The sequence below is a fragment of the Pseudophryne corroboree genome, chromosome 3 (assembly GCF_028390025.1).
Source record: "Pseudophryne corroboree isolate aPseCor3 chromosome 3, aPseCor3.hap2, whole genome shotgun sequence".
NCBI lineage: Eukaryota > Metazoa > Chordata > Amphibia > Anura > Myobatrachidae > Pseudophryne > Pseudophryne corroboree.
Window position 1 is genome coordinate 751,860,942 of NC_086446.1, and position 18,779 is coordinate 751,879,720.

The 18,779-nt window shown below is 47.6% G+C and overlaps 1 protein-coding gene across 3 annotated transcripts in view; it reads left to right on the plus strand.

Moving 5' to 3' along the window:
• ARHGAP19 (Rho GTPase activating protein 19) overlaps nucleotides 1–18,779 on the plus strand; it is a 245,174-nt gene that overhangs the window by 208,606 nt on the left and 17,789 nt on the right. For 2 of the 3 annotated variants that reach the window (XM_063962351.1, XM_063962352.1), the window contains exons 6-8: nucleotides 1,345–1,431; nucleotides 3,667–3,732; nucleotides 16,564–16,770. In XM_063962351.1, the coding sequence (XP_063818421.1) occupies nucleotides 1,345–1,431; nucleotides 3,667–3,732; nucleotides 16,564–16,770 (360 nt within the window). The remainder of the gene's footprint in view (nucleotides 1–1,344; nucleotides 1,432–3,666; nucleotides 3,733–16,563; nucleotides 16,771–18,779) is intronic. The other variant, XM_063962353.1, reaches the window with a different exon arrangement.

Consider the following 18,779-nt stretch of genomic DNA (forward strand, 5'->3'; position numbering starts at 1 on the left):
TGGGGTAGAAGTGAGCCATGTAGCAGACGGTTAGGGTGAGACATGGTGTAGAAGTGAGCATGTAGCAGAGGGTTAGGGTGAGAGATGGGGTGGAAGTGAGCCATGTAGCAGAGGGTTAGGGTGAGACTTGGGGTAGAAGGGAGCATGTAGCAGAGGGTTAGGGTGAGAGATGGGGTAGAAGGGAGCATGTAGCAGAGGGTTAGCATGAGAGAAGTGAGCATGTAGCAGAAATGGCTGGGTTTGATGAAGTAGTGGGCCTTGAGAGTCAGTGTAAAGTTTTGTGGAGTTAGTCTGATAGGGAGAGGTAGAGAATTCCAGAGGTAAGAAGCACCATGGCCCTATGTTTGCATGTGTGCAGTCTACACAATTTGTTAAATGTGTACTACAAGTGGACAAGGTCTATGTTTTAAGGCTTTATTCCATGTACAGCAATATATCATCCATCCATCAGGACTGATGGGATGTATCCACGTATGAAACCCCCTGGCGTAGTTCCGCATTACATCTATGCGGCCCCTGGTACTTCCAGTGAAATGTCACACTCCTGTGACACTAGTTTGTACCAGCATTTTATACTTCCAGGTCAGACTGGTACATCTATAATATTGTACACATAACTGTCCCAGTAAGCCGTTTCCTACATACATACAGTAAAATGCTCTACACGGTGTTGTCTCTTTGCCGGACTACTACATGATACAGTTGCTGCAGTGGACTGGCAAGGGGGTTATAGGTGGAGATGGGCAAGTTACAGAGCAGGCTGGGTGGCAGCCACTGCAATGCTTATAGGGAAGGGGTCAGCAACTCCTGGCCCCTGAATATTTAGTACTATAAAACTGGAAGTAATTTGACCCCATTTGCCCCCTACTGGCCAGGGAAATATTGAACGGCTTCATTTCACTCTGCGTGCGCTAACACAGCTCAGGTCCTTCCTAGTCGTATAGGGAGAGGTAGCAATCCTTCGAGAGAGAGAGAAAGTGGAAATGTTGTCCATACCAACATATCGGCTTCTAGCTATCCTTCATGTAGCACAGTCTATAAAATTGCATGTATAAGCTGATTGGTTGCTATGGCCAACTTCTCCACTTCATCTCTCGAAGATTTGATAAATCTCCCCCTTAGTGAAGTTCTATGATTATAAGGAAAAGTGGCAGATTCAGCAGGTATTGTTAGAGTTTAAAAATAATAGGTGGTCATTGGGAGAGGGAAACCATTCCGGAAACTGTTTATACTTCTACAAACCATTACAAAAAAACAGTTCTATGCTTTACAGAGACAAATGTGACCAGTTCTAGTGATCGCTGCCGACGCGTTTCACAGCTCATTTTCCGGTTTGTATTACAGCTCACAGCAAATGACCTGCAAGATCATATCATTAAGCTGAACAACGGGGTGACCTTCATGATCAAACATTCGCAAAAACTTTTCAAGGTGGGCCGCGTGTATGCAGCGTCATGTTCTTTGTGTTTTTATCTGCTCAAAATGTTTTCCATTTTTATATAACATTTTTTGTTTCGTGCACAAACGCATTCTTAACGCCTAAAACGTGTAGAGGTCCAAAAAGCACAATAAAGACTTTCGAGCATTACTACCAAAACTTTGCTTTACTAATCAGCGGCCAAATGTTATATATGTTGCATATACAGCTTCATCAAGTGTGTTGCTTGGCGTTCTGTAGTCCAGGTAACATGCTCTGCGATAACTTCTATAATAATAATAATTGTGAGCGGAATGCTAGAGAACATTGGCTGTTTATTCTGCATGAATGGAGTCCTGCTTACCACGCAGTCCATTTCTTTTTCTAGCACCACTTAAGGTAAAATGTTTATTTTTCAAGCACCGTCATTGAATGTGCATTGCTCTGACCTGATCCCTGCTCTGAGCTCATCAGGGTACAAGCCTAGAGAGATTGTTCCTCCGCATAAGGGCCCTCTTTCCGAGTTGATCGCTCGCTAGCTACTTTTTGCAGTCATGCAAACATATAGTCGCCGCTCACGGGGGAGTGTATTTTCGCTTTGCAAGTGTGCAATCGCATGTGCAGCCGAGCGGGACGAAAAAGTTTTTTGCAGTTTCTGAGTAGGTCTGAACTTACTCAGCCCTTGCGATCACTTCAGCCTGTCCGGTCCCGGAATTGACGTTAGACACCCGCCCTGCAAACGCCTGGACACGCCTGCGTTTTCCCGACCACTCCCAGAAAACGGTCAGTTGACACCCATAAACGCCTTCTTCCCGTCAATCTCCTTGCGAACGGCCGTGCGAATGGAATCTTCGCTAAAGCATTGCACAGCAACAATGCTGTTTGTACCCGTACGACGCGCATTGCAGTGCATGCGCAGTAGTAATCTGATCGCTTTGAAAATCGTCAGCGTGCGATCAACTTGGAATGACCGCCAAGATTCCAACCTTTCTGGTTCAGTCTGTCTGCTTAGAAGGTGTATTCTCATCCAGCATTCACAGAGCAGTATTGCAGTTTGCACTTTTTGCCTGGCCTATAGACCATAGGACTATGTGGAGGCCTATGGAATTGTTTTACCTCCTCAGCTGCCACTAGATGGCGCCCAAATTAGCAATTCAATTGTCCGTTCAGGACGGGAGTAAATGAAGGGGGTGACTGGACATTTCAGCCTGCCGCCTCCAGAGATGGCGAGCTGAAATGTGAGAAGCATCCTGTGTGGGTGCCCAAACAGGACTTTTCATGCTGCGGGCCATATTTTAGTTTTGCATGGCTGATCCCAGTGCTTTTGGATGTGTCAGAAGTAATGGGCGCTCGATCGGAGCAGCAATTGCACTGCTCCAACGGGCGCCCATTACTTTGGGAACCCCCAATACAATTGAATTGCCCCTTGCGAATGATTAGGAGCACACTTTGTGTATGTGCCACTAATTTTGTTTTAATTATTGCGTCAGCAAATCTACCTGAAATCAGTGTGTTATGTGATAAGGGGGCAGATGTATTAAGCCTGGAGAAGTGATAAAGTACCAGCAAATCACTGCATGTCTTTTTTTTTTTCAAACCTGTAATGATTGGTTGGTACTTTATCACTGCTCCAGGCTTAATACATCTGCCCCACTGTGCGTGTGTGTGTGTGTGTGTGTGTGTGTGTGTGTGTGTGTGTGTGTGTGTGTGTGTGTGTGTGTGTTTATGAGGAAGTGACTTGTCTGCCAGTCAGAATTCCAGAGTTAATTGGCCCTTCTGTAGCTGGTATAACTACGGGAACACAATCTACAGGAGCCAGGCGAGCTTGTACTCAAGTGCTTATTTCATTCACTCGTCCTGCAGAAGCCCCTGTCGCACAGTTTTTACAGACGCACTGTTCTGTATGACAATTAAGCTTCCGAAATGTTGGCGTAACCCCCTGGTGTTCAAAATATCCAGCTGCTATATATCACGTTGTGTAGGTATGACTACTGACTAGCCACATAATGGTGCGGAATTGTGTATGGTCTCCAAACATATGATTACAGAGTTAATATTATGGTCTATACTGTAATAGATTAAGTAGTAATTCGGCAATTGTTTTGCCTTCCATTAATGTGCAAATAGGACTGGCTAATGCAAGCTAATTGTATATTCACATTCATGGAGATGGATTGCAACAAATGTGTTTTGCCCTCTGTTTTATGCATGATGTTAATGTACATTTTATTTCTCTCCTTTGCTTTTAGGCTCCTGCTTATATACGGGAATATGCCCGACTGTACTTCAGCGGCAGCAGGATGCTGACTTCAAAGGTAATGATCAATGCAGTGCGTGCGAGTGTCCATAAAACAAAAAGACACAAAAATAAATGGAAGCCACAAAGCGGAGGTCACCTCCTGGGCATAGCGGCTGTGTACAAAGCAGCATCGTATCCAGCCTGGTTCTCACCTCAACGAATGTGCAAAGGTGCTACTCTGTATCTGACTGATAGTATGTAATAAAACGAGGGGTCACGCAGTGTGATCATTAATAAATACTGTATATATGTGTGTATATGTCTGTGTATGTATGTGTGTGTATGTATATGTATGTGTATATATATATATATATATATATATATATATATATATATATACACATATATGTATGAGTGTGTATGTATATATAATATACACGCTCGCTCTCGCGCGCACACACACATACATACATACATACATACATACATACATACACACACACACACACACACACACACACACACACACACACACACACACTGCATTAGGAAAGCCTTCCCACCCGTCAGTGAGGGGAAGGTGTTTTCAGGTTTGTGCAATTTCCATCTGGCTGCATGATTGTGGAAAGCAGCATCTGGAGAGGAGATTCATGTCCTGTTTGTTTTATCATTTATATAACATTGTAGAAGCTTTAGTTACCTTCGTTTACCTTTCGCCACTGAGCGCACTCCCTAATTAAAAGCTGTAAAGTCATTTGACTACAAATCAGTTGATAAAAAATGGAAATGAGCTAATTGAAAGCATTGGAAACACCAGACTCTCTTGATCACAAGCGGCAGTTGTTCACCTTGCGACCTTCCCAGCTTGCCCTCGCCCACAGAATGTCTGTAATCCCAGTTCACAAATACGGTTAATTATCAGGCTGAATACAGGTCATTTTGTCTACGCGTGTAGCATTCATGATCTCTGCTTGCAGTAAAATCATCCACGAGGGCTTTGCACGTGTGCTTTAGGCGCACCTTGGAGCGCCATTTCACCATGCGTGCTTAAGACCACCTGTGCGATCGAGCCGAAATCGTCCGTTTCTTCTGCAGGTTTTGTACATTTTCTCTAACGTCCTAGTGGATGCTGGGGACTCCGTAAGGACCATGGGGAATAGACGGGCTCCGCAGGAGACTGGGCACTCTAAGAAAGATTTAGTACTACTGGTGTGCACTGGCTCCTCCCTCTATGCCCCTCCTCCAGACCTCAGTTAGAATCTGTGCCCGGACAGAGCTTGGTGCATTTTAGTGAGCTCTCCTGAGCTTGCTAATAAGAAAGTATTTTAGTTAGGTTTTTTATTTTCAGAGAGCTTCTGCTGGCAACAGACTCTCTGCTACGTGGGACTGAGGGGAGAGAAGCAAACCTACTAACTGCGGCTAGGTTGCGCTTCTTAGGCTACTGGACACCATTAGCTCCAGAGGGATCGAACACAGGAACTTAACCTTGGTCGTCCGGAGCCGCGCCGCCGTCCCCCTCGCAGAGCCAAAAGACAGAAGCCGGCGGGTTGAAGCAAGAAGACGTCAAAGTCGGCGGCAGAAGACTCCTGTCTTCATATGAGGTAGCGCACAGCACTGCAGCTGTGCGCTATTGCGCCCACACTAACCCACACACTCCAGTCACTGTAGGGTGCAGGGCACAGGGGGTGGCGCCCTGGGCAGCAATTGAGTACCTCCTGGCAAAAAAGCAGCATATATACAGCTGGGCACTGTAATATGCATGAGCCCCCGCCATTAATTTTACACAAAATCGCGGGACAGAAGCCCGCCGCTGAGGGGGCGGGGCCTTCTTCCTCAGCACTCACCAGCGCCATTTTCTCTCCACAGCTCCGCTGAGAGGAAGCTCCCCAGGCTCTCCCCTGCAGACTCACGGTAGAAAGAGGGTAAAAAGAGAGGGGGGGCACATAAATTTAGCGCATTAATCCTATATACAGCAGCTACTGGGTAAACACTAAGTTACTGTGTGATTCCTGGGTTATATAGCGCTGGGGTGTGTGCTGGCATACTCTCTCTCTGTCTCTCCAAAAGGCCTTGTGGGGGTCCTGTCCTCATATAGAGCATCCCCTGTGTGTGTGGTACGCTTGTGTCGACATGTTTGACGAGGAGGGCTATGTGGAGGCAGAGCAGGTGCAGATGAATGACGTGTCTCCGCCGACGGCGCCGACACCTGATTGGATGGATATGTGGAAGGTGTTAAATGATAATGTAAAGCTGGCACCTTGGGACAGTCGGGGTCTCAGCCCATGCCTGATCCTACAGCGCAGAGGCCGTCAGGGTCTCAGAAGCGCCCACTTTCCCAAATTGTTGACACAGATATCGACACGGATTCTGACTCCAGTGTCTATGACGATGATGCAAAATTGCAGCCTAAAATGGCTAAAGCCATCCGCTACATGATTATAGCAATGAAGGATGTATTGCACATATCAGAGGTAAACCCTGTCCCTGACAAGAGGGTTTATATATATGGGGAGAAAAAGCAAGAGGTGACTTATCCCCCTTCACATGAGTTAAATGAGTTATGTGAAAAAGCGTGGGATTCCCCCGATAGGAAATTGCTGATTTCCAAAAGGTTACTTATGGCGTACCCTTTCCCGCCAACGGACAGGATGCGCTGGGAATCCTCCCCTAGGGTAGACAAAGCTCTGACACGCTTATCTAAGAAGGTGGCCCTGCCGTCACAGGATACGGCCTCCCTAAAGGATCCTGCGGATAGGAAGCAGGAAAGTATCCTGAAGTCTGTCTATACACATTCAGGTACTCTACTGAGGCCGGCAATTGCGTCGGCCTGGATGTGTAGTGCTGTAGCAGCATGGACAGATAATCTGTCTGAGGAACTGGATACCTTAGACAAGGATACTGTTTTGCTGACCCTGGGGCATATAAAAGACGCTGTCCTATATATGAGGGATGCCCAGAGGGACATTTGCCTACTGGGCTCTAGAATAAATGCAATGTCAATTTCTGCCAGAAGGGTCCTGTGGACTCTGCAATGGACAGGTGATGCCGACTCCAAAAAGCACATGGAGGTGTTACCTTACAAGGGTGAGGAATTGTTTGGGGACGGTCTCTCGGACCTAGTTTCCACAGCTACGGCTGGGAAGTCAAATTTTTTGCCATATATTCCCTCACAGCCTAAGAGAGCACCGTATTACCAAATGCAGTCCTTTCGATCACAAAGAAGCAAGAAAGTCAGAGGTGCATCCTTTCTTGCCAGAGGCAGGGGTAGAGGAAAAAAGCTGCACCATACAGCTAGTTCCCAGGAACAGAAGTCCTCCCCGGCTTCTACTAAATCCCACCGCATGACGCTGGGGCTCCACAGGTGGAGCCAGGAGCGGTGGGGGCGCGTCTCCGAAATTTCAGCCACCAGTGGGTTCGCTCACGGGTGGATCCCTGGGCTATACAGATTGTCTCAGGGATACAAGCTGGAATTCGAAGTGATGCCCCCTCACAGTTACCTCAAATCGGCCCTGCCAGCTTCCCCCATGGAAAGGGAAGGAGTGTTAGCGGCAATTCACAAGTTATATCTCCAGCAGGTGGTGGTAAAGGTTCCCCTCCTTCAACAGGGAAGGGGATACTATTCCACAATGTTTGTGGTACCGAAACCGGACGGTTCGGTCAGACCCATATTGAATTTAAAGTCCCTGAACATTTATCTGAAAAGATTCAAGTTCAAAATGGAATCGCTCAGAGCGGTCATTGCAAGCCTGGAAGAGGGGGATTTTATGGTGTCTCTGGACATCATGTCCCCATTTATCCACCTCATCAGGAGTACCTCAGATTTGTGGTACAGGACTGTCATTACCAATTCCAGACGTTGCCGTTTGGGCTCTCCACGGCACTGAGAATATTTACCAAGGTAATGGCGGAAATGATGGTGCTCCTGAGAAAGCAAGGAGTCACAATTATCCCATACTTAGACGATCTCATAAAGGCGAGGTCCAGAGAGCAGTTGCTGATCAGCGTAGCACACTCTCAGGAAGTGTTGCAACAGCACGGCTGGATTCTGAATATCCCAAAGTCGCAGCTGATTCCTACGACGCGTCTGCCCTTTCTGGGCATGATTCTGGACACAGACCTGAAGAAGGTGTTTCTCCCGGCGGAGAAGGCTCAGGAACTCGTGACTCGAGTCAGAGACCTCTTAAAACCGAAACAGGTGTCGGTGCATCACTGCACGCGAGTCCAGGGAAAGATGGTGGCATCATACGAAGCCATTCCCTTCGGCAGGTTCCATGCGAGGATCTTTCAGTGGGATCTGTTGGACAAGTGGTCCGGATCGCATCTTCAGATGCATCGGCTGATCACCCTATCCCCCAGGGCCAGGGTGTCTCTTCTGTGGTGGCTGCAGAGTGCTCACCTTCTCGAGGGCCGCAGGTTCGGCATACAGGACTGGGTCCTGGTGACCACGGATGCGAGCCTCCGAGGATGGGGGGCAGTCACTCAGGGAAGAAACTTCCAAGGGTTGTGGTCAAGTCAGGAGGCTTGTCTGCACATAAATATCCTGGAACTAAGGGCCATATACAACGCCCTGAGTCAAGCGGAGCCTCTGCTTCACAACCAACCGGTGCTGATTCAGTCAGACAACATCACCGCAGTGGCTCATGTAAACCGCCAGGGCGGCACTAGAAGCAGGGTGGTGATGGCAGAAGCCATCAGGATTCTTCGTTGGGCGGAGAATCACGTGCAAGCACTGTCAGCAGTGTTCATTCCGGGAGTGGACAACTAAGAAGCAGACTTCCTCAGCAGGCACGACCTCCACCTGGGAGAGTGGGGACTTCATCAAGAAGTCTTCACGCAGATTACAAATCGATGGGAACTGCCACAGGTGGACATGATGGCATCCCGCCTCAACAAAAAGCTAAAAAGGTATTGCGCCAGGTCAAGGGACCCTCAGGCGATAGCTGTGGACGCACTAGTGACACTGTGGGTGTTCCAGTCGGTCTATGTATTTCCTCCTCTTCCTCTCATACCCAAGGTGCTGAGAATCGTAAGAAAAAGAGGAGTGAGAACAATACTCATTGTTCCAGATTGGCCAAGAAGGACTTGGTACCCGGAACTGCAAGAAATGCTCAGAGGACCCATGGCCTCTGCCTCTCAGACTTGACCTATTGCAACAGGGGCCCTGTCTGTTCCAAGACTTACCGCGGCTGCGTTTGACGGCATGGCGGTTGAACGCCGGATCCTAGCGGAGAAAGGCATTCGGGATGAAGTTATTCCTACGCTGATAAAGGCTAGGAAGTACGTGACAGCAAAAGACTATCACCGTATATGGCGAAAATATGTTGCCTGGTGTGAGGCCAGGAAGGCCCCTACAGAGGAATTCCAGCTGGGCCGGTTCCTGCACTTCCTACAGTCTGGAGTGACTATGGGCTTGAAATTGGGGTCCATAAAGGTCCAGATTTCGGCCCTAGCCATTTTCTTTCAAAAAGAACTGGCTTCTCTTCCTGAGGTTCAGACGTTTGTTAAGGGAGTGCTGCATATTCAGCCCCCTTTTGTGCCACCAGTGGCACCTTGGGATCTCAACGTGGTGTTGGGTTTCCTGAAATCCCACTGGTTTGAGCCACTTAAGACCGTGGAGCTAAAGTATCTCACGGGGAAGGTGGTCATGCTATTGGCCTTAGCTTCGGCTAGGCGTGTGTCAGAATTGGCGGCTTTGTCATGTAAAAGCCCCTTTCTGGTTTTCCATGTGGACAGGGCAGAATTGCGGACTCGTCCACAATTCCTGCCGAAGGTGGTGTCATCTTTTCATTTGAACCAACCTATTGTGGTGCCTACGGCTACTCGTGACTTGGAGGATTCCAAGTTGCTTGACGTAGTCAGGGCTTTGAAGATTTATGTGGCCAGAACCGCTGGAGTCAGGAAAACTGACTCGCTGTTTATCCTGTATGCATCCAACAAGCTGGGTGCTCCTGCTTCAAAGCAAACTATTGCTCGCTGGATCTGTAACACGATTCAGCAGGCTCATTCTGCGGCTGGATTGCCGCATCCAAAATCGATAAAAAGCCCATTCCACGAGGAAGGTCGGCTCTTCTTGGGCGGCTGCCCGAGGGGTCTCGGCATTACAGCTTTGCCGAGCAGCTACTTGGTCGGGTTCAAACACTTTTGCAAAATTCTACAAGTTTGATACCCTGGCTGAGGAGGACCTTGTGTTTGCCCATTCGGTGCTGCAGAGTCATCCGCACTCTCCCGCCCGTTTGGGAGCTTTGGTATAATCCCCTTGGTCCTTACGGAGTCCCCAGCATCCACTAGGACGTTAGAGAAAATAAGATTTCTCTAACGTCCTAAGTGGATGCTGGGGACTCCGTAAGGACCATGGGGAATAGCGGCTCCGCAGGAGACTGGGCACATCTAAAGAAAGCTTTAGGACTATCTGGTGTGCACTGGCTCCTCCCCCTATGACCCTCCTCCAAGCCTCAGTTAGATCTCTGTGCCCGAACGAGAAGGGTGCACACTAGGGGCTCTCCTGAGCTTCTTAGTGAAAGTTTTAGTTTAGGTTTTTTATTCTCAGTGAGACCTGCTGGCAACAGGCTCACTGCATCGAGGGACTAAGGGGAGAAGAAGCGAACTCACCTGCGTGCAGAGTGGATTGGGCTTCTTAGGCTACTGGACATTAGCTCCAGAGGGACGATCACAGGCCCAGCCATGGATGGGTCCCAGAGCCGCGCCGCCGGCCCCCTTACAGAGCCAGAAGACAGAAGAGGTCCGGAAAATCGGCGGCAGAAGACATCCTGTCTTCACCAAGGTAGCGCACAGCACTGCAGCTGTGCGCCATTGCTCCTCAGCACACTTCACACTTCGGTCACTGAGGGTGCAGGGCGCTAGGGGGGGGCGCCCTGAGCAGCAATAAAAACACCTTGGCTGGCGAAAATACATCACATATAGCCCCCAGGGCTATATGGATGAATTTTAACCCCTGCCAGAATCCATAAAAAAGCAGGAGAAAAGTCCGCGAAAAAGGGGCGGAGCCTATCTCCTCAGCACACTGGCGCCATTTTCCCTCACAGCTCAGTTGGAGGGAAGCTCCCCTGGCTCTCCCCTGCAGTCACTACACTACAGAAAGGGTTAAAAAAGAGAGGGGGGCACTAATTAGGCGCAGTATTAACAATACAGCAGCTATAAGGGGAAAAACACTTATATAAGGTTATCCCTGTGTATATATATAGCGCTTTGGTGTGTGCTGGCAAACTCTCCCTCTGTCTCCCCAAAGGGCTAGTGGGGTCCTGTCCTCTATCAGAGCATTCCCTGTGTGTGTGCTGTATGTCGGTACGTTTGTGTCGACATGTATGAGGAGAAAAATGATGTGGAGACGGAGCAGATTGCCTGTAATAGTGATGTCACCCCCTAGGGGGTCGACACCTGAGTGGATGAACTGTTGGAAGGAATTACGTGACAGTGTCAGCTCTGTATAAAAGACAGTGGTTGACATGAGACAGCCGGCTACTCAGCTTGTGCCTGTCCAGACGTCTCATAGGCCATCAGGGGCTCTAAAGCGCCCGTTACCTCAGATGGCAGATATAGACGCCGACACGGATACTGACTCCAGTGTCGACGGTGAAGAGACAAATGTGACTTCCAGTAGGGCCACACGTTACATGATTGAGGCAATGAAAAATGTTTTACACATTTCTGATAATACGAGTACCACCAAAAAGGGGTATTATGTTCGGTGAGGAAAAACTACCTGTAGTTTTCCTGAATCTGAGAAATTAAATGAGGTGTGTGATGATGCGTGGTTTTCCCCCGATAACTGATAATTTCTAAAATGTTATTGGCATTATATCCTTTCCCGCCAGAGGTTAGGGTGCGTTGGGAAACACCCCCTAGGGTGGATAAAGCGCTCACACGCTTGTAAGGGCTCTACCCTCTCCTGAGATGGCCGCCCTTAAGGATCCTGCTGATAGAAAGCAGGAGGGTATCCTAAAATGTATTTACACACATACTGGTGTTATACTGCGACCAGCAATCGCCTCAGCCTGGATGTGCAGTGCTGGGTTGGCGTGGTCGGATTCCCTGACTGAAAATATTGATACCCTAGATAGGGACAGTATATTTTTGCCTATAGAGCATTTAAAAGATGCATTTCTATATATGCGTGATGCACAGCGGAATATTTGCCGACTGGCATCAAGTCTAAGTGCGTTGTCCATTTCTACCAGTAGAGGGTTATGGACACGTCAGTGGTCAGGTGATGCGTATTCCAAACGGCATTTGGAAGTATTGCCTTAATAAGGGGAGGAGTTATTTGGGGTCGGTCTTTCAGACCTGGTGGCCACGGCAACAGCTGGGAAATCCACGTTTGTACCCCAGGTCGCCTCTCAACATGAGAAGACGCCGTATTATCAGGCGCAGTCTTTTCGTGGACAAGCGGGCAAAATGTTCCTCATTTCTGCCCCGTGACAGAGGGAGAGGAAAAAGGCTGCAGAAATCAGCCAGTTCCCAGGAACAGAAACCCTCTCCCGCCTCTGCCAAGCCCTCAGTATGACGCTGGGGCTTTACAAGCAGAATCAGGCACGGTGGGGGGCCCGTCTCAATGAATTTCAGCGCGCAGTGGGCTCACTCGCAAGTAGACCCCTGGATCCTTCAGGTGATATCTCAGGGGTACAAATTAGAATTTGAGACGTCTCCCCCTCGCCGTTTTCCTAAAGTCTGCTTTACCAATGTCTCCTTCTGACAGGGAGACAGTTTTGGAAGCCATTCACAAGCTGTATTCCCAGCAGGTGATAATCAAGGTACCCCTCCTGCAACAGGGAACGGGGTATTATTCCACACTGTTGTGGTACCGAAGCCGGACGGCTCGGTGAGACCGATTCTAAATCTAAAATCTTTGAACACTTACATACAGAGGTTCAAATTCAAGATTGAGTCACTCAGAGCAGTGATTGCGAACCTGGAAGAAGGGGACTACATGATGTCTCGGGACATCAAGGATGCTTACCTTCATGTCAAAATTTACCCTTCTCACCAAGGGTACCTCAGGTTTATGGTACAGAACTGTCACTATCAGTTCAGACGCTGCCGTATGGATGGTCCACGGCACCCCGGGTCTTTGCCAAGGTAATGGCCGAAATGATGATATTCCTTCGAAGGAAGGGAATTTTAGTTATCCCTTACTTGGACGATTCCCTGATAAGGGTAAGATCCAGGGAACAGTTGGAGGTCGGTGTAGCACTATCTCAGGTAGTGTTGCGGCAGCACGATTGGATTCTCAATATTCCAAAATCGCAGCTGGTTCCGACGACTTGTCTTCTGTTCCTAGGGATGATCCTGGACACAGTCCAGAAAAAGGTGTTTCTCCCGGAGGGGAAAGACAGGGAGTTATCCGAACTAGTCAGGAACCTCCTAAAACCGAGCCAAGTCTCAGTGCATCAATGCACAAGGGTTCTGGGTAAAATGGTGGCTTCCTACGAAGCAATCCCGTTCGGCAGATTCCACGCAAGAACTTTCCAGTGGGACCTGCTGGACAAATGGTCCGGGTCGCATCTTCAGATGCATCAGCGGATAACCCTGTCACCAAGGACAAGGGTGTCCCTCTTGTGGTGGTTGCAGAGTGCTCATCTTCTAGAGGGCCGCAGATTCGGCATTCAGGACAGGGTCCTGGTGACCACGGATGCCAGCCTGCGAGGCTGGGGAGCAGTCACACAGGGAAGGAATATCCAGGGCTTATGGTCAAGCCTGGAGACATCACTTCACATAAATATCCTGAAGCTAAGGGCCATTTACAATGCTCTAAGCTTAGCAAGACCTCTGCTTCAAGGTCAGCCGGTGTTGATCCAGTCGGACAACATCACGGCAGTCACCCACGTAAACAGACAGGGTGGCACAAGAAGCAGGAGGGCAATGGCAGAAGCTGCAAGGATTCTTCGCTGGGCGGAAAATCATGTGATAGCACTGTCGGCAGTATTCATTCCGGGAGTGGACAACTGGGAAGCAGACTTCCTCAGCACGACCTCCACCCGGGAGAGTGGGGACTTCACCCAGAAGTCTTCCACATGATTATAAACTGTTGGGAAAAACTCGACAGGTATTGCGCCAGGTCAAGGGACCCTCAGGCAATAGCTGTAGACGCTCTGGTAACACCGTGGGTGTACCAGTCAGTGTATGTGTTCCCTCCTCTGCCTCTCATACCCAAGGTACTGAGATTGATAAGATGGAGAGGAGTAAGCACTATATTCGTGGCTCCGGATTGGCCAAGAAGGACTTGGTAACCGGAACTTCAAGAGATGCTCACGGAGGATCCTTGGCCTCTACCTCTAAGAAGGGACCTGCTCCAACAAGGACCCTGTCTGTTCCAAGACTTACCGCGGCTGCGTTTGACGGCATGGCGGTTGAACGCCGGATCCTGAAGGAAAAAAGGCATTCCGGATGAAGTCATCCCTATCCTGATCAAAGCCAGGAAGGATGTAACCGCAAAACATTATCACCGCATTTGGCGAAAATATGTTGCGTGGTGCGAGGCCAGTAAGGCCCGACGGAGGAAATTCAACTGGGTCGATTCCTACATTTCCTGCAAACAGGAGTGTCTATGGGCCTGAAATTGGGGTCCATTAAGGTTCAAATTTCGGCCCTGTCAATTTTCTTCCCAAAAGAACTAGCTTCAGTCCCTGAAGTTCAGACGTTTGTAAAAGGGGTACTGCATATACAGCCTCCTTTTGTGCCTCCAGTGGCACTTTGGGATCTCAATGTAGTTTTTTGGGTTCCAAAAGTCACATTGGTTTGAACCACTTAAATCTGTGGAGTTAAAATATCTCACATGGAAAGTGGTCATGCTGTTGGCCCTGGCCTGGGCCAGGCGCGTGTCAGAATTGGCGGCTTTATCCTGTAAAAGCCCTTATCTGATTTTCCATTCGGACAGGGCGGAATTGAGGACTCGTCCTCAGTTTCTCCCTAAGGTGGTTTCAGCGTTTCACCTGAACCAACCTATTGTGGTGCCTGCGGCTACTAGGGACTTGGAGGACTCCAAGTTGCTAGACGTTGTCAGGGCCCTGAAAATATATGTTTCCAGGACGGCTGGAGTCAGAAAATCTGACTCGCTGTTTATCCTGTATGCACCCAACAAGCTGGGTGCTCCTGCTTCTAAGCAGACTATTGCTCGTTGGATTTGTAGTACAATTCAGCTTGCACATTCTGTGGCAGGCCTGCCACAGCCAAAAATCTGTAAATGCCCACTCCACAAGGAAGGTGGGCTCATCTTGGGCGGCTGCCCGAGGGGTCTCGGCTTTACAACTTTGCCGAGCAGCTACTTGGTCAGGAGCAAATACGTTTGTAAAATTCTCCAAAATTGATACCCTGGCTGAGGAGGACCTGGAGTTCTCTCAATTGGTGCTGCAGAGTCATCCGCACTCTCCCGCCCGTTTGGGAGCTTTGGTATAATCCCCATGGTCCTTACGGAGTCCCCAGCATCCACTTAGGACGTTAGAGAAAATAAGAATTTACTTACCGGTAATTCTATTTCTCGTAGTCCGTAGTGGATGCTGGGCGCCCATCCCAAGTGCGGATTGTCTGCAATACTGGTACATAGTTATTGTTACCAAAAAATCGGGTTATTGCTGTAGTGAGCCATATTTTCTAGAGGCTCCTCTGTTATCATGCTGTTAACTGGGTTCAGATCACAAGTTGTACAGTGTGATTGGTGTGGCTGGTATGAGTCTTACCCGGGATTCAAAATCCTTCCTTATTGTGTACGCTCGTCCGGGCACAGTATCCTAACTGAGGCTTGGAGGAGGGTCATAGGGGGAGGAGCCAGTGCACACCAGATAGTCCTAAAGCTTTCTTTAGATGTGCCCAGTCTCTTGCGGAGCCGCTATTTCCCATGGTCCTTACGGAGTCCCCAGCATCCACTACGGACTTCGAGAAATAGAATTATCGGTAAGTAAATTCTTATTTTTACTCACCGGTAAATCTATTTCTCGTAGTCCGTAGTGGATGCTGGGCGCCCGTCCCAAGTGCGGACTTTCTGCAATACGTGTATATAGTTATTGCTTAATAAAGGGTTATGTTATGTTGGCATCCGTGGTTGATGCTTTGTTGTTGTTCATACTGTTAACTGGGTATGTTATCACAAGTTATACGGTGTGGCTGGTTTGAGTCTTACCCTGGATTCCAAAATCCTTTCCTTGTAATGTCAGCTCTTCCGGGCACAGTTTCCTTAACTGAGGTCTGTAGGAGGGGCATAGAGGGAGGAGCCAGTGCACACCAGTAGTACTAAATCTTTATTAGAGTGCCCAGTCTCCTGCGGAGCCCGTCTATTCCCCATGGTCCTTACGGAGTCCCCAGCATCCACTACGGACTACGAGAAATAGATTTACCGGTGAGTAAAATCTTATTTTCTATAGCAAGCACAGAAACCATTTGAAGAGACAAATTCTTTAGAAAACCTAGGGGCAGATGTATTAAGCCTGGAGAAGTGACAAAGCAGTGACAAGTGCAAGGTGATAACGCACCAGCCAGTCAGCTTCGATATGTAAATTTACAGTTAGGAGCTGATTGGCTGGTGAGTTGTCTCCTTGCACTTATCACTGCTTTATCACTTCTCCAGGCTTAATACATCTGCCCCTAAAACCAAGTACATTAAAATACTCTGTTAAAATAAGTGACATAACACTAGAAAAACTAGCACACCTACATAAAATTGTAGGTGTTCTTTTAATTTGTGTACTCCAGACCTTCTAAATGTGCTCCAACGTTGTCCTATAAACAATGGAAGTGAATGCACCTGTCCACGCGCGCACTGTATGACGGCAGTAATGCATGCTGTATGTTCAAGCGCTCTGTAATAGTGAGGGTAAAGCTGAAAATGTGTTTTAATACTTTAACTGTATTTGTATCCTGTGTACTTTTCACAACTTTCATTTGTCATACATTCCCGCAGGATGATTTGGACTTGTTACCCTCTGACACTCGCAGCGAGTTTCCGTATGTAAAGAGTCAGAAAAGAGACAGGTTAAAGTCCTCGCCATCGTCCTCCGTATCTCAGCAGGAGCTGACGCAGCAGCGCACAGAGGAGGCATTAAGGGAATTGTTCCAGCACGTCCACAACATGCCGGACTCCACGAAAAAGAAGCGGCTCATCCGGCAGGTGGGGTCCTGTATAAATCATGAATGATCAGTACTAAGGGGGGTCATTCTGACCCGCTCGTTGTGCGATGCCTTTGCACTTCTGTGGGGGGTGGGGGGGGGGGGCGGCACCGACATGCGGTGCGGACTATCCCTGTACTGGGCGTCCACCTGTATGTCAGTGTGATCGTAGCTGTGCTAAATTTAGCACCGCTACGATCAACTTGGAATGACCCCCCAAAGTCCGATACGAACGTTGGGGGTTCGGAAGTGGTGCAGTGTCCACCTACAGTAAATGGGGCACCAATATATATATAACACTTGCAAATGTGGTAACAAAATGAATCGCCATAAATGAAAGAGGTCTCCGTAGAGCTGGGGTAATACTGTGTCGGCGAAGTCCCCCTTTCTGTGAAATTCTTGGATATGTAGTGCTACTTTTAGTACCTGAAAGATAAGTGTCTCTCTATCACAAATACTTTACAGTGATATGGGTGGGTAAAGACACTTTAAGAAGCACAAAACATAGTGCAGTAATCCTTTAAAATAGACACATTTAATGTACAGATTGCACGTACAAGAAGACAAATATATAACAGCATATCATAAAGGCTCCATTCCACATAGCAGCATGCAGCATCTCCCGGTGGGATCACTGGATTCACGAATGTCCAAAGGTGAATGGGTTCCAAGCTCCAGATGCCCAGTTCCAAGCAGAAATCAACCCCTAGGAGTCCGCAAATAAACACGAGCTACGCTAAACAAGTTTTCGACTTAGTCCTTCGTCAGTCACTTTTGTTACCACTTTTGCAAATGTTATATATTGGTGCTTCATCATTTGAATGTGGTATTTGGAGAGCGCTCTCATTCTTGTAAAAGTAAAAATCTGTTTTCATGTTTTTTTCATTTTGAGTTCATTTGGGATGTGTACTCATTTTGTACCCGTTGTAGCCGCACTCCAGATTTTTTTGCGCACATTATTCTAAAATGAGCTATCTGATACAGTAAACGGGGGGGCAAATAACTTGAAGCACAACGTAATTATAACACAAGCGTCTCTTTCAGGGGAAAAAAGTAACATCTTGTGTTTAGTGTATGGAGAATGGCCAGCTTCTATCATGCACATAGTGCCCCCTGCTGGCTAAAATGTATAAATCGGTTTTTTATATATATATATATATATATATATATATATATATATATATATATATATATATATATATATATATATATATATATATCCATCCAGAAAGTCCACACTCACTGCTCCAATTTGCAACCTGGGCGGTGCTCCATAAGAGATTCACAAGAAATCCAAAAATATATCCAAAAAAGATACAGGCACTCACCACTTCCTTGATGATGAAAACTTTATTGGTGTGTCTCACATAGAGACAGTTAACAGCATGTCAGCAAAAGGTGTCGACGTTTCGGCTCCATCTAAGCCTTTTTCAAGACTAACAAGATTACAGCAGGTTCTCACCCAGCAGCCCATATATATATAATTTATTTTATTTTTATTAATTTTTTTCCAATTCATTTGCAGTAAATTGTAATTTACAATTTTAATTTTTTTTTATTTTTAGTTTTTATAGCATGGCAATAGTGTGCATATCTGTGTTAATGAAAAAAATGATTTCAGTGTCTGCAGTGTTTACTGCGAAAATCTTACACCTAATTGGATATTCCCCAAAAGCATGGGTCTCCAACCTGCGGCCCTTCAGCTTCTGTGTTACTACATATCCCAGCATCCCCTTCCTCAGTTTTAGCATGCCTTAATAGAAAAACTGTGGCATGGCATGCTGGGATATTGTAGTTCCACAGCAGCTGGATGGCCACAGGTTGTAGACCCGTTCCCTAAAGGGTCATTAACAGCTGTGTTATGTAGAAGCGATCACTATCCAAAACTAATGTTCAAACCGGATCTTGTGTAGTTCTGTGTGGGCAGTAGCGTTTAATATTACATGATTTACATAGGGTAAGGGTAATAACAGGCATAATCACGTTTTGTTCATCATTACTCTTACGCTT